The sequence below is a fragment of the Odontesthes bonariensis genome, chromosome 2 (assembly GCF_027942865.1).
Source record: "Odontesthes bonariensis isolate fOdoBon6 chromosome 2, fOdoBon6.hap1, whole genome shotgun sequence".
Lineage (NCBI taxonomy): Eukaryota > Metazoa > Chordata > Actinopteri > Atheriniformes > Atherinopsidae > Odontesthes > Odontesthes bonariensis.
In genome coordinates, this window is record NC_134507.1 from 11,062,554 (window position 1) to 11,076,411 (window position 13,858).

At 41.6% G+C, this 13,858-nt stretch overlaps 1 protein-coding gene across 1 annotated transcript in view; it reads left to right on the forward strand.

Annotated features, from left to right (window-relative positions):
• Positions 1-13,858, forward strand: part of tacc2 (transforming, acidic coiled-coil containing protein 2) — a 47,474-nt gene that overhangs the window by 19,917 nt on the left and 13,699 nt on the right. Inside the window, exon 6 of the mRNA XM_075476963.1 lies at positions 3,409-3,693. Within this exon, the coding sequence (XP_075333078.1) occupies positions 3,409-3,693 (285 nt within the window). The remainder of the gene's footprint in view (positions 1-3,408; positions 3,694-13,858) is intronic.

Consider the following 13,858-nt stretch of genomic DNA (forward strand, 5'->3'; position numbering starts at 1 on the left):
ACATTTAAAATGGATTTGTTTGGCTTTCAGACACTTTGAGGCGGTCTGGTGGGTGGTTTCCTTCTGAAGCGCCTTAACAGGATCTGATCAGACAAATTAGCCTGAGTCTCACAGATTTGTGCTGCATGAAATGTCAGTAAACCATTTGTGTTGTTGAAAATTCTAACTAAAACAGCGTCTCCTTCAGTTCAACGTTTGGTGTTTTAAACATTTTAACAGCTCTAGCTTGATTAACTTCATGTGTATGCCATTCCTTTACTGAATATTTTCAAATGCCACTGGAGTATTCATTGTACGTCTAAGGATTTTATGAAAGGAGAGTTCTTCCTGCTTACTCACTGTGTTTTATTGTACTAACTTGAAGTAGTACTGATTATTCATATTCACTGCTTTCTCAGTTATCCTTCTTATTTGTCTCTCTGCTGCTGCTGTTGCGTGCCAAAGTGTTGTCCACACGCCAGAGTAGCACATGCTGCCTGTCAGTCTCAACACTTGTCCATCGCTACTGTTGGAGACACACAGCTTTGCTCAGACGAAACAGCGGAAGAATGACAGTACTATATCCTGCAACATTTCATCAATAGATAGAGTTACACTTCCATACATGCGGCTGAGACAGAAATATGACTGCATGGCTGATATGTGTGTGTGTGTGAGAGTGTGTACATATGTTATTTTTTTTTCTCCGCCCCTAGAGGCAGTCCTAGCTGTCAGTCCTGTTCAGTCTGTGTGGCTTTGTGAACTGAAGCCTGTAGTGGGAGGAATTTGGGCTGGCACTCAGTCTCACTGAAGTCATTTGCTCAGACCAGACAGAGTGGAACAAAAGCCAGGGTTCAGAGGAACACTTGAGCATGTACTGTGGGGTTAGTGTGTATGACAGAGTCAGTAGGAGTCACAGACACAGGGGAGAAGGACTGGGACGTGCAGTCACTTGCTCTGCTGTTTTGGGAGTAAACAAGGCACTCAGCAGAACGTCATTGCCATAGATTACCACTCTTACCTGTGATATTGTCTGATGGATCCATCCATGGCTGAAATCTGGGTGAGTAGGACACAAAGTGGCCGACCTGTTTTTTTTTTTTACCCGGGCATGTGTCTACAGTAAGTGTTGGCGCTTACAGTAAGTCCTTCCAGGTGGACGCAGCAGATGGTCTGTAGGTAACTAGTGCTAATTATGCTCTGCCTCTGTTGACCCCACCAGATGGGCAGAGGAGTGAGACAAACAGAAAAATGAAGCGACAGAAGGTTTTTCAGGAACATAGTTGCGCAAAGGATTGTGTGATTTTGAAAAAATGTTACAGGTTAGAGCATGTTACTCTCACCTCTCTCATAGTTAGTGGGGGGCGACAAATCTCCTCAGTAATCATAAAGTTGGCGTGAACTGCTGTATACAAGTTTTCCAAAAATCCTGCTGGAATGAAAGACTTTTTGAAATTTTAAAATGAGTTAAGGAATAATTTTGGTCCTTCCAGGAAACTTAAAGGGCCACAGAGCTTTTCGCTGTATTACATTTGGCAAAAAAGTTGTCCCCCCCAAATATAGCATGGCTAGTTTAAATACAACTACGTTATCTAGTGTTTCACATATAAAACTCCAAGAGCTGTCACTTTTTAGCTTGATGTGTCAGATATTTTTCCTCCATGATTTAACCCACATTGTACTGTGAATAGACCAGTTGCCATGGTGATTGAAGGTCTATTTGCCTTTTCTGGCACAAGTGGATAAACTCACGTCTGTCATTTATTCTTAGAAACTAACTTACCTTTGAATAATGATTTAATCTCAGTAGTGCTGAAGAAATGAAGTAGACATTTGCCACACAATACGGCTACAATGTGTTCTCGAATATGGAGTACATAAGTTTGTTTGGACCGTATGTGCTAGCTGTTGGCGGCAGGACAGAAATGGTCCTCCCATCATTACAGCATTTTCAAACACTTTTCTTTGTCACTTCAGCTGGTTTCATTTACAGTTCATTGTTTACATTTAACTACTGGACTTTTGAGTCCAGCTGTTTCTTGCAGATTACATCAATTCCTGTGTGTATTGCGTAAATACAGCACAGGCAAAATACACAGCCATAAAAAAAATGGCTAGTTGTTTTCTAGTAATACAAAAGTCCTGCTATGTATATGTGTTTAAATCTTTGTCTTCTTTGAATGGCCCGAGGCGTTGTTTGTGAATGCCCTGCACACAGATGTGTGACTAACAACGAAAAACTACACTGGACAGCGGCTAGGTATCAACACCTCCGATGTGTTAATGTGCTCCATCTAATTTGTTGCATTCATCCTGCACTAGTTAGAAAACCTGCGCTGCTTCACTATCTCCAAATAAAACAGGCTCTGAATCACTGAATATTCGACACTTTACCAGTGCCCACTGTGTAATCTTATTATCTGCTTGTCCTGTCTTCTTCTTTAACACGATGGATTTGTCCTTCTTTGGAGGCAGCAGCGAAACTCGTGACTTGGTTGTTGTGACCTTGTCTTTTCTGTTCCAGACTGCCATGTTGGCCACAGATGCTGACACATGTATAGCTATGGCTAAGAGAGAAATGGGACCTGATAAAAAACGATTACATGAAATCTGGAGATGTTTCTCCCGTATGCAGCCATCCTGCTTCAATTAGAAAATTCTGCACTTTTTTTTTTTTTTAAGGAATGCAAGGAGCCACACCAGTGTTAAAATGTAAACTGTAACTTGCTACGCCCTGAGGAAAAGCACACTCCCTCATTAAATGTTATTAAGTTCTGATTTTACTGGAGAGAGAACGAGAATAACAGAGCTCGGCCTCGGTCTGAAATGAAGTAAAGGCTTGCTCTGTGACTACATTTGCAAAGAGCAGCTCAGCAGACAGTTCACTTGACGCAATGACGATGTGCTTGACTTGATGGAGGTTTTGTGAAGCTCCAGTTCGCTAAAGAAGCTACTGGTATATTTTTAGAGCTAAACAGGAGGCATTCCCCAAGTGGGGAACAGCTGCATGGGTGTTCATTGCATTGCCTGTCAGATTAGAGAGCCTACCACTACTGATAAGACCAGCATGGATCAGGGCCAAATCCATTCCACCAGGTGGCCAATGATGACAGAGACAGACTCTGTCAGACAGACTACTTCTCTGCAAGCATGGACTGTCATGTAAGGAGTTTCATGTTTAGTTTCATTTGACATTAATGACAAGGTGCTTTCAGAATAAGTTAGTGTTTTATTTTTCAAGTCGCTACTAGTTTAAGATGATGACACGGTGCACAGTGCTCTGTTAATTCTCTCTGCTTTGAGGTAAGCTCACTTCATTTGTTGTTTGAACTGAAACATAAAGGGAAATGTAGAGCCATGTTTAAATCGCTACTCTCAACCTGCTTGTTTTGGTGTGTTTGTTGATGTTTTGCATTCCCTCCCCTGCAGGCCGTCCCTTGCTGAGCAGGCAGAAAGCGGTCACCCTGCACCCTCTTCTCCCGCACCTCCTACCTCTGACCAACACTTCCTGTCTGCCCCCCCTCCTCACCTCCAAGACGACCCAGAACTCTGCACTATTTCTCCCACACTCCCAGGGAGTTGCACGCTTGAAGCTCTACCAACCCCACCTGCGTCCCCCTGCCCTTCTCCCCCAGCCCCTGCTGCCCCTCCTGCACCTTCTACTGACCACTGTGAGGACCACCTTGCCTCTGCACCCCACCACGTTCCTTTAAGGTACGAGCATGTCACCATCCCTAAAGCTTTTCACAAGGTCATTTTTCAGTTCACTGTGAAGTTCATTAGCACCCAAAAAAATAAAAATAAAAGTGATGATGCATATTCAAGCCAATCAGACCTTACTGTGAATCTGCCCTGTGCTGTCTTTAGCCTTTTTAAGACCCCTTAAAGAAAATGAGACAAGTCTTTATCCGTCCAGCCCCATGGCTCAGGTCAAATGACAGCATTAAACTGACATCTGGCACCCTCACTGACCATCGCCGATCCTCATATTCAGAGCTCAGAAACAGAGAGCTTCCCTATTCTAAACTCAAAGGATTTGTTTCACTTTGCAAGTGTAAGGTGTGAAGTTGATTCCACACGCTCACTTAGCAGCCAGATGGTTATCTTCATCTAACGGCCCCAAAACTGGGGGAAACAGATAGCAGTCAAAAGAAAGCAGAAATCTTTTCAGTCACACCTCTTTATTTAAGAGCAACTCTCTGGAGTCTTCATTTGTCTGACAGTTGTCCCAAACCAAGAAATTGTACCCCTCAAAATTTAGAAAAGAATGGCAAATTGTGAATTTTACACTTCATCTTCTGTGCAGATTAAAGAAAACAGATGTAATTTGTTAACTGAGAAGTGCGCTTTCGTGTTTTGCTGGTAGAGGTGGTTTTACTGTCTCCTTTTGCTTTCTGTCTCTAAGCTACATTAAACTAGCTACCGATTCATGTAAATGAAAATGACAACTGATGCTCATTAAGAGAGTGAATAAACGTATTTCCTAGAAGTGCTCTTACAAAGTACAACTCATGACAGTGCTGACCCCGAATGGATGAATTATCCAGCATAATTCCCATTTTCTCCATAAAATCCAGAGCAAATTCTGTCTGCAAAGTCAAAAACCCATCTTATTGCCCAACTCATGGTATGGTGATCTACGCCCACCACACTAACTCAGAGGAAACAGGATTTGCTAAAGTGAATTTAGTGGTCATGGAAATTCTACTGCATACTGTATAATTGTGGTCTGGTAATGGTAAATACAGCAAAAGCACAGGGACCAAATATATATTTGTAGATATTTTAGACACACTACCCCCATATAACCACTTCATGTACTTTAGCTGACTTCTGGCCATTAAGCTGCTTGTGTAGCACCATATTGTTCACTCAAAGCTGCTGTCTGAATGCTGTCTGAATGTTAATGCGTTATTTCATTTTGATATTTCACATTTTCGTTCAATTCATTCTTCCCACTGCTGAAAGGGAATGACTCAGCCACTTCCACTGTGCAGTGTTATTTGCAACCAGCAGAGGGTGTTTCACATTCATGTTGCAGCGCCTGCCTGTGTGTGCACCCAGCTGTCTGGATGGTGCATATGTGATTGATCATATGATGACAAATCTCACGCATCTCAATATGATTGAGTGTTAAATAGAAAAAAAAGTGACAAAAAAAAACTTTGTAAAAACATTCAGAGTACAGGCCAGAATTTTTGAGAACGTCAGGTTAGCATAATTCTATATTATTTATGGTATTTGAGAAGCCTATTAGAATACATTAAAAGATAAAAAGGGATTCTGGCACAGAAACATGGATTTCATTTTCTTACTGCATCTCACAGACTGTAATGTTTGCCTGGACACACACAGCAAGTATGCCAGCACACGTGTAGTTATAAACCAGCTTTCATCTGGTACACCCAGCGTGTGTAGACAATAGTAGGAAAATACAATTTTGATGCTAATAAAGTTGTGATATATCAAACCACGCATCGACGATGCAACTCCCTTTCAGCTGCTGGACGTTTTCATTGCAATATTAACTAATTTGAATGCGTAATAATCACGTCTCTCTGGGATTTTAAAAATAAAGAAGACAGCCTGCCTTTTCTGACTAAATGATTTGGAGCTTTGTGTTATGATGACAATCCCTGGTAGCAGAAATTTCTTTATTTCTAGGTTCTCACCATTATCCTGCGTAACCACAACACACATGAATAAGTTAATGGGTTGATGGATATCTTAGCTTGCATAACTCCCCCGCTTCTTTCAGTTACTTTGATGATACACATAAAGGGAATGCCACAGTATCTCAAAACTTGACGAGATTTGTGAAGAAGATTTACTGTAAATGTAGAACCAGCTAAACGGATCCCATCAGTGACTGATTCTAAAAAAAGAATATAATTCTGCCTGTTATGCAGCTCCTCAGCTGGAGGATCAGTAGGGGAAGATCAACACCTAAATCAGGATTCCCTAAAATATTTCTTCCCACTGCTGATCATATGATAGCACACAAGAATGCATCTGAGTGTTTCTGCCTCATGGTTTATGTAAGCCATTTTACACACACCAGCTGATCTGTCCTCTAAATTTTGGGGGACTTAGTGCCCCACTTTGTCATAACTGTGTCACGAGTCACTTCCCACTTAAAATACTGTCACAAATGCAGTTTTTTCTTGACTGCATTTTGTTTTACATTATGAAGTGTAAATATTATTTTGTCTTTGTACATATTCATGCTTTTCACAGAAATTAAACAGCGTTTTCAGTTAAACACGTGGACATTTGCTGTATGAAATTGAATTTCATCTAGCTCAAGGCTGGGAATAGGCTTGTGTCTGAGCTTTTCTATGACAAATTGCCAGGCGTAATGTTTATTGTAATTGTTTAATTTGAGCCAGTGACAGCTGTTGAGACTGCACTGATGAATGTGTAAACTTAGAATCATAGCACAAATGTTCACTTGTTTTGCACACATTCTTTAAATGTTATACTTTTTCGAACAAGCTGCCAGCATCTCCTCTCACCATTTGAAAGTAGAGCTGGACTCTTTATTCTGTAGGTATAAACTATGTTCTTTATTAATTAAAACACGCTTCAACATTTTCCTCTAAAAAACAGACACATTGTTCTGCACCTTCACATTCTGCATGGAGGTATGACGCTCAGGCAGGCTACATGCATGTGGAACGTGGTGACCTTGATTCCACTTGAGTGCCATTATGAATCTTTCAGAAAAAACTGCCACAGCCATATCTTCCAGTGCCTGAGTTTGTTGAATTTTTTATTCCTTCGTTTTCTGCAGTTGAAGCCGAGGTGCTAGTCCAGCCTCTTAAAGCTGCAGCAAAAAAAAATGTGATTTTTAAAAAAAAATCATTTTGTCATTCAGTAGAATACAAAGTTATTTGAATACTTTTTGTGCGTGCTTTGTCCGAGATAAATCTTTGAACTCATATGGGGGTGGGTGGTCTAGATGGGAGCAGCAATCAATGCTTTTTCTTTAACAGGGGTCTATATTGGGAGTTGTAAATGGGCTGTGATTTTACTGTTTCCCTCGGGTCGTGAAACATCGACCAACAGGAAGCCCATCCAAGACTAGACTACTCTCTGCAAATATCAGTTAACAGGCTTCAAGTTTACATGCAAACAAGCCCCATCTCAGATATGCTGTTACGTTTGTACATCAACACTGGGTTTTGTATTGTCTGGAGGAACTGGTGCTCTTTTATTCAGCCTTTTTTGTCCTTTCAGGCAGAGGTACGACACCTGAAACCTCAATATAACAACTTTGTGCAGCTGCTGGCTCTACTTATTGTAGTGAGCCCTCATTTCCTAACTTTCCCATGAGTTGCACAATAGAAATGATTCTTCTCATATTTCCAATGCCTCTCTTTCCCATTGCTTCTTGACAATCAACGGGAAATTTGTTGAAACAGGTCAGGCTCTTAATTCCATCCTTAAGGACAAATTTGTCTCATCTGTCTGACACATATGATAAAAAAAGAAGAATTTGAGACGATGGCTTGACTCCTCCAGTCTTTGATGCAGTTTAAGATTTTTCCAGTAAATTGGAGCACCAAGCCAGTCTGCACTCATGTTGATGCTGATATGTCAGGAAGCACGTGTATTTGATTCTTCACCAAAGATTGTACCACTTTTAAATGGGAAAGATCTATTTTTAATGTCAGATTTGACAGTTTCCTTATTTTCGTCCATGTTTATTAGCGTTTTTAGGTTGAAAGGAAAATAACATGACAAAGAGATTTGTATTTAAATTTTTTTTCAATTCCTGTTAATTCCTGTTTTTTTTTTTTGTGGCCTAAAGGAAAAAAAAGTATATACCTGTAATATGGGCAGAGCTGAATAATTCACACGCGCTGTAGTTTCATGGAGTCTATTGTTTACGCCACGCATCCCTCTGGTTGGCTAAGCTGGGTTTTGGAAGCATCCATTGTGTGAAAAGGAGGTACCAAAATGATGATGTCTCTTCTATGCTGCTCACAGGATAAGATATGGGGATCCTAGCAATAGAAAGGGAAATTTGCAAGGTACGCTTTCTGTGGAAAGGAGGAATAGGGGGACGAACGGAACGCAGGAGAAAGTGTCTGTTAATCAGACCGGTTTGGGGGTCTGCTATTGTTTGGCACCCCTGCATAGTGGCGGTAGCAGACAGGGAAAAAAAGCTGCTTGTCTTTTTAAAGGCGCAGGAGTCTTGTGTCAGGGGAGACGGTGGAGGAAAGAGGGGGGAGGAGGCAGTGAGAGCAGCAACACAGCTCAGCGATTTCAGCAGCCAAACAGAGAAGAGGCACCTCAGACACACATGTATGACAACAAGAAAGCAGGATTATTATTTTGTCATTTTGGATTATTTCCTCTTTTATATTCCACTTGGGGAAAATTCATTCCCTTGGAGTTGCACTGTTTTATCACAGGATAAGAAGCAAACATGCTCCCAGTCTGTCGAGGGGTAGAGGATTGGGGATGCTGTGCATAAAGTGAAGAGCCCTTAATCATCCTCTGTTTTGCTCCTGATGTGAGCAGCTCGCGCTCATCCTCTGCACTGCAGCACAGTCAGATCAGCCAGCTCTCACCTCCTCTGGCACAGGCTGCCCGCCTGCTCTGCAACTTCATTAGGAGACGGAGCTTTGTGAGTAGCAGGTGGATGTGGAGGGTGGCTGGAGAGCAGAAGCAGGCAGGGGGGGCAGGGGTAGCAGAGCTAGCCGAGGATGGGAGCCAACGAGTCCATGGAGCAAGGACAGACACACTGTCCCTCTCAGGAAAACATGTGAGTTTGAAATCATCTGCATTCAAGCTCAGTGTTTTGTCTGAAAATGTTGAGAGGTTTTCTTTGAATAGAAGGGGACTTTTGTGTGATGTTTCCTTAATCAAACATGGCTTTGCATTTATCTTGTATGCCACGTAAATGTTCAGTATGGATGTTGGTGATTTTATTTTTAGGTTGCATTCAGCTGTAAGTGAAATATGGCTATGACCATTGACTTATTGCTGAAAAATTAAGGTTAAAGCAAGTCTCTTTTTTGTATCCTTCCTTTGTAGGCTTTTCTTATTCTGTCCTCATGGGGTTTCTGTAGTATTGTCACTGGGGACATGTCAGCATTGTTGTTTTTTTGCTTTTGTGAATGTAAATAAGGACGGGAAAAAAATTAGCACAACTCATCAATCTGCTTTGAGTACTGTCCTGTGTGTATGGATGAACCATAATAGTGTTTCAGGGGAGCCTGTGGGAACCAGAATACAGTGAAATAGGTGCCACTGGGAGGCTGGTGGAGTGATGTTTTGTTCTGTAAGAAGGAGGACGCCACTGCCGCGCTGGGAGCAGGAGCTGGTGACTGTGTTGAAATAGAACACGCTGTGTGGGGGTGGAGGATAACTCGGGAATATCAGTGGATGACAGAGATGGAGTAAGAGTGCTCCACTTTGTTTTATTTATATACCAGAGACACAACTGCACAAGGGAAGAAGGAGCTTTGGAGGAACAGTGGAGAGGGATGTGCGTAATGGGCTGCTTGTAAAGAAAAAAAATATTCCACAACAGTCTGTACACCTCAGAGCTCCACAAAGTTAAGACCTCAGCAGGCTGAGTGCTTTCATGAAAACATTCACAGTGACATGTGAGCTTTTAGTGCAGGACGGCTGAGTTAGCAGCAGCCCTCCTACTGGTTTGCAAAACAGAGGTAGCGTGACCATCATCCCCAACTATTAGTAATTAAAATTTTACTAAGTTCACTCTCTCAGTTGTGTAACACTGTCAAAAGAACTGACACCGTCCAAAGAATTCCGACTGAAACTCTGTATGGCCTTTATCTGGGAGTGTTAAGTGGATCAAATTCTAATGATGCTCAAGGGACTTTTTGTGAACTATATTCACTCTCTTTGTATTATCAAATCTCCAGATTTTGTTGTTGTTTGTGTTTCTTTCAGAAATGTGAATGAACCTACATCTACTCCTTTGTTCTTTCTCCTTGTTGCTGACTTCTCTCTGACTTCTTGTCTTTCAATGTGCCATCTGCCTGCAGTCAGTGTCTCAGATTAGGCCGAGGTATTACATTTGCAGATTATCTTAGTCTGACACTCTTTTGGCTTAATGCCTTCTTTGTTTTGAGATTGAGGGTCAGGGGTTAGGGATCCCTTGGACAAAAGGCAAGGCAAGGCAAGGCAAGGCAAGGCATCTTTATTTATATAGCGCATTTCATACTACAGGCAACTCAATGTGCTTTACATAAAGACAAAAGGATTCCAGACTTCAGAGAAGAGTTCCTGCTGATGGAAATCAACATTATCTGGGATGGAAATGAGAGACTGACACTTTGTAACATCTACTCTTTAAGAAAAACTACTTATTTCCCCTGTATATGATACAGAGTGGTTGCCTGAAGTTGCTTTTGTCATGTTGAAATGCCTTTACAAGCTGCTCTCTGTAGATTGCATTATATCTGTGAATAAATTGTGTCCAGGCTGTTGTAATGAATGGAAATAGGTTGTAGTGCACAAGTATGATGCAATACTTTATTTCCAGACGTTCATTCATGACGGGATGAAAGCACAGGGGCTCCCTCTGTTGGCATCTTTTTTTCTACCATATTGGACAGATAGATCAGAAAGTATAACTTTATATTTTGCTATATAATCTCTCTCCTCTCTCTCTGGACCAAACAGACATTTACTCTTATAATGTATGTTTAGTCTAATCTCAGACAAAAGTGTTTTTTCTTAAACAGCAGATGTCAGTCTTTTTCATCATTTAGTCACAGTGTAGAGTTCTAATGTTCACTCAATCTCTTTCTTAATTATATCTAACTATTATATTCAATTAATAATCATTGTTTTATCAATAGACACAAAGTACGTGATAGATTTTTGGTGTTATTGAACTACCTTTTCATACTGACGAAAGCCCGTCTCTGATTAAACTGCTGCTCTCTCCCTCTTTGTCTGACAGACAGGTGGTCATTTCTATGCCCATTAAATTGCCAATAGAAGATAACAAACAACTCGATACGGACAGCTCCATAACAGCTGAGAGGAAAGAGACTGGTTGATGGGAGACAATGACAAATGTTGAACTATACAGCAGAGAGTGAGTGAAAGCTGGGAATTTTCAAGGTAAAGGAGAAGTGTAATTAAAAATGATAGATGACTGGCTGTGTCCAGGCTGAGAGGGTTTAGAGGACTAGGACAGTCAAAAGATGATGGAGAGAGCACGTGGTTGCTAATCCATTTAGGCTAATCACATTGCTGCTTAGAAACCAGCAGCCTGCCTCCGTTCACCGTCTCCTCTTCAATCCCAGTTGCTATGTTTACATTATTGTGTTAAATTTAGTATTTTTAAATCACTGTCTTGAAATGTCCTCTTTGGAGGACAGTGAGGTCTTTTCAATTCTTCAATTGTTTAAAAAAAAAGATTTGAGAAGGTTGGGTTTTTCTCTCTTTTTCCCCCAGTGCTTTTTTGAAGGCCCTCCTTCCAGCACTGAAAGCTGTTTGGACATACAGAGTTGAATGTAGCTGGAAGCAGAGACACGTCTGGCTGTCTGACATGCAGTGTTTCTCGACCTCCCACTGCAGAGCTTCTGTCTCCAGGCAGTCATCTCAGCCTAAGCTGAGAGCTTGCTATTAAATGCTGCTCTCTTTGTTTCTATTCGCCCCCGTACCCTAAGTGCTCAACCATACGCTGCTTGTCTTCTTCCTTTATTTAGTCCGCTTCTACATAAGAGCTGCCGGGGATGGGATTGCGTTATCGTGCATTCCCCAGACGATTGACATTTTTGTTATCAAGTTGTTTCATATCCATGTTTAAATGAATAAACTGGGTTAATTAGATGCCATTTGAAAAAGATAATCAATAGTGATCATTCTTCAAGGAGCAGCAGTGAATATGAGAAAAAACTAAATTAATTGATGATATAATGAATTATTGATGCTTTCATAGCAGCATCATGCCTCATAAATCTGCAGTGTGGCTATATTTGCCTTCCCATCTCTGTCATACACTTTGGTTGATTGTGATGGAAGGCAAGCCTTGTGTGTTTATGTGTGTTGGACTGTCTGCTTTTTTTTTTTTTTTCATTGTAGTGGAACATATGGTGGGAACAACCTCCTGTTACCATAGAAACACAGTGTTTGGATTCACACGATAAATGTCCTTTGCTGGGACACAAACGGAGCACTGAAATGAGCCTTGATTACCATGTTTTTTTTGTCCTTTGTTTTATTTGCAACCATTCTCAACTAACACTGAAAGCGGTTCAATCTTTAATAGCTGAATTTGCTCACTAGTTTTATTTTCATATATCTGTGATCTGATGTCATGCATTCTTATTTTGTCTTCCACTTTTGTTTTCCACTCTGAAAATGCATCTTTAAAGCTGTCTGGTTCACTAGCTTTGTGACCATCTGACAACATGATCCCCGCTCCTGGTGATTGATCCACATGGATTTCTAGGCAGAGCAGTGTCATCCTGCTGAGACCCAATGGGCCCTCATAGAGATTACATCTCTGGCTCCCTTCTCTACCATGTGCTGTCTCATCTGGCACCCTATCACCCCAGTGTTAAAAGGTTGAAAAGATATTATTAAAGAATTCTTAAACGGGTACTGTTTATCATTTGATACCCCTGTGGGGCTTTAACATGCTGTCAAATGTAATCTGATGAAGAGGTTTTGGTTTGTCATTTTAGCATTTTGGAGTGCAAGTAAGATATGCTATCTCTGTCATCTATGCTATCTCTGTCATTTTGCTCTGAATGTTTTACTGTAGATTGTTCCATACTAATACCTACATGATTTTTCAGGCACCTTGTGTCTTTGGTGATAGAGGCTTTTATTTGATCTAAGCATGTGTCTTTGACAAAAGACCCGAACAATTTGCCGATCATCCTCCGTAATCCTTAGAGGTTAATCCTTCGGGATTAGATTAATCAATCAGGTTTTACAGCAAAATCAAGGTGTGTCTTTGCTGCAAGAAAAGTCATTGTTGTTGAATTTCTGAACACAACACAACATGCAGTGATGGTGTAAACAAAGAAAATTATCCTTAGAAGCGGTGGTTAGTCTGGTGGGCAGAACAGCTCCTCTGTGTGGATACAGAAAAATGGTTAAGGAGAACGTGAGATGGGGAGGAGGAAAGTAGAGAGAAAAGCTGGTAGAGAGAGCCTGAATATACAGTATTGCAGGAGGTGGGCTTCTGCAGACAGGCTCATTTAGATTGGGAGACATCATTTCCTACTGAGGTGGAGAGGAGACAAACTGATATGGTTACTGATGACAAAGAGACGCCAGGTGAAAAGACTGTAGTCTGAAAACAAAGATATCTGGATATCAGACAATAGAGTAAAAGAGAGAAGACAGAAAAGGTTGGATCCGGGGTAAGGCAGAAGCTTCGAGGTGCGGGTAAGTGCAGCCCACCGGTAGCCATGGCAGTGAGTGCGTGGCAGGCTCTGTCTCCACTGCAGTGGGCTCGCTGGGGCTGGGACACACTGCTGGGAGGGGCAGGAGACGAGAACAGCCCGGACTCAGATCCAGCTCTTGGGCTCCTACGGCGTCTCTCATGGGGCTCTCGTCATGACAGCATGATCAGGGCTGCCGTGGAGCCTGTCAGACAGAGGTGAGACAGGATGGGAGGCTGGAGCCGCATGCCATGAAATGTATATATTGATCAGGACAGCATGAAGCTTGGTTGCCAGGGTATGTGATGCAAGCATTACTTCCATCTATGTACGTATGTAAGGTGACCGTGTCAAAGATAAATCCATATTTTCGTCTTCTTTGTCGACAATCTTGCAGGAGACATTTTTTGGCTCTGTGTGCAGCTCAGTCTCCATTGTATATTTTATAGCTGTGATATCTTTATACCCTGAGGTGGTCTGATAGGGTT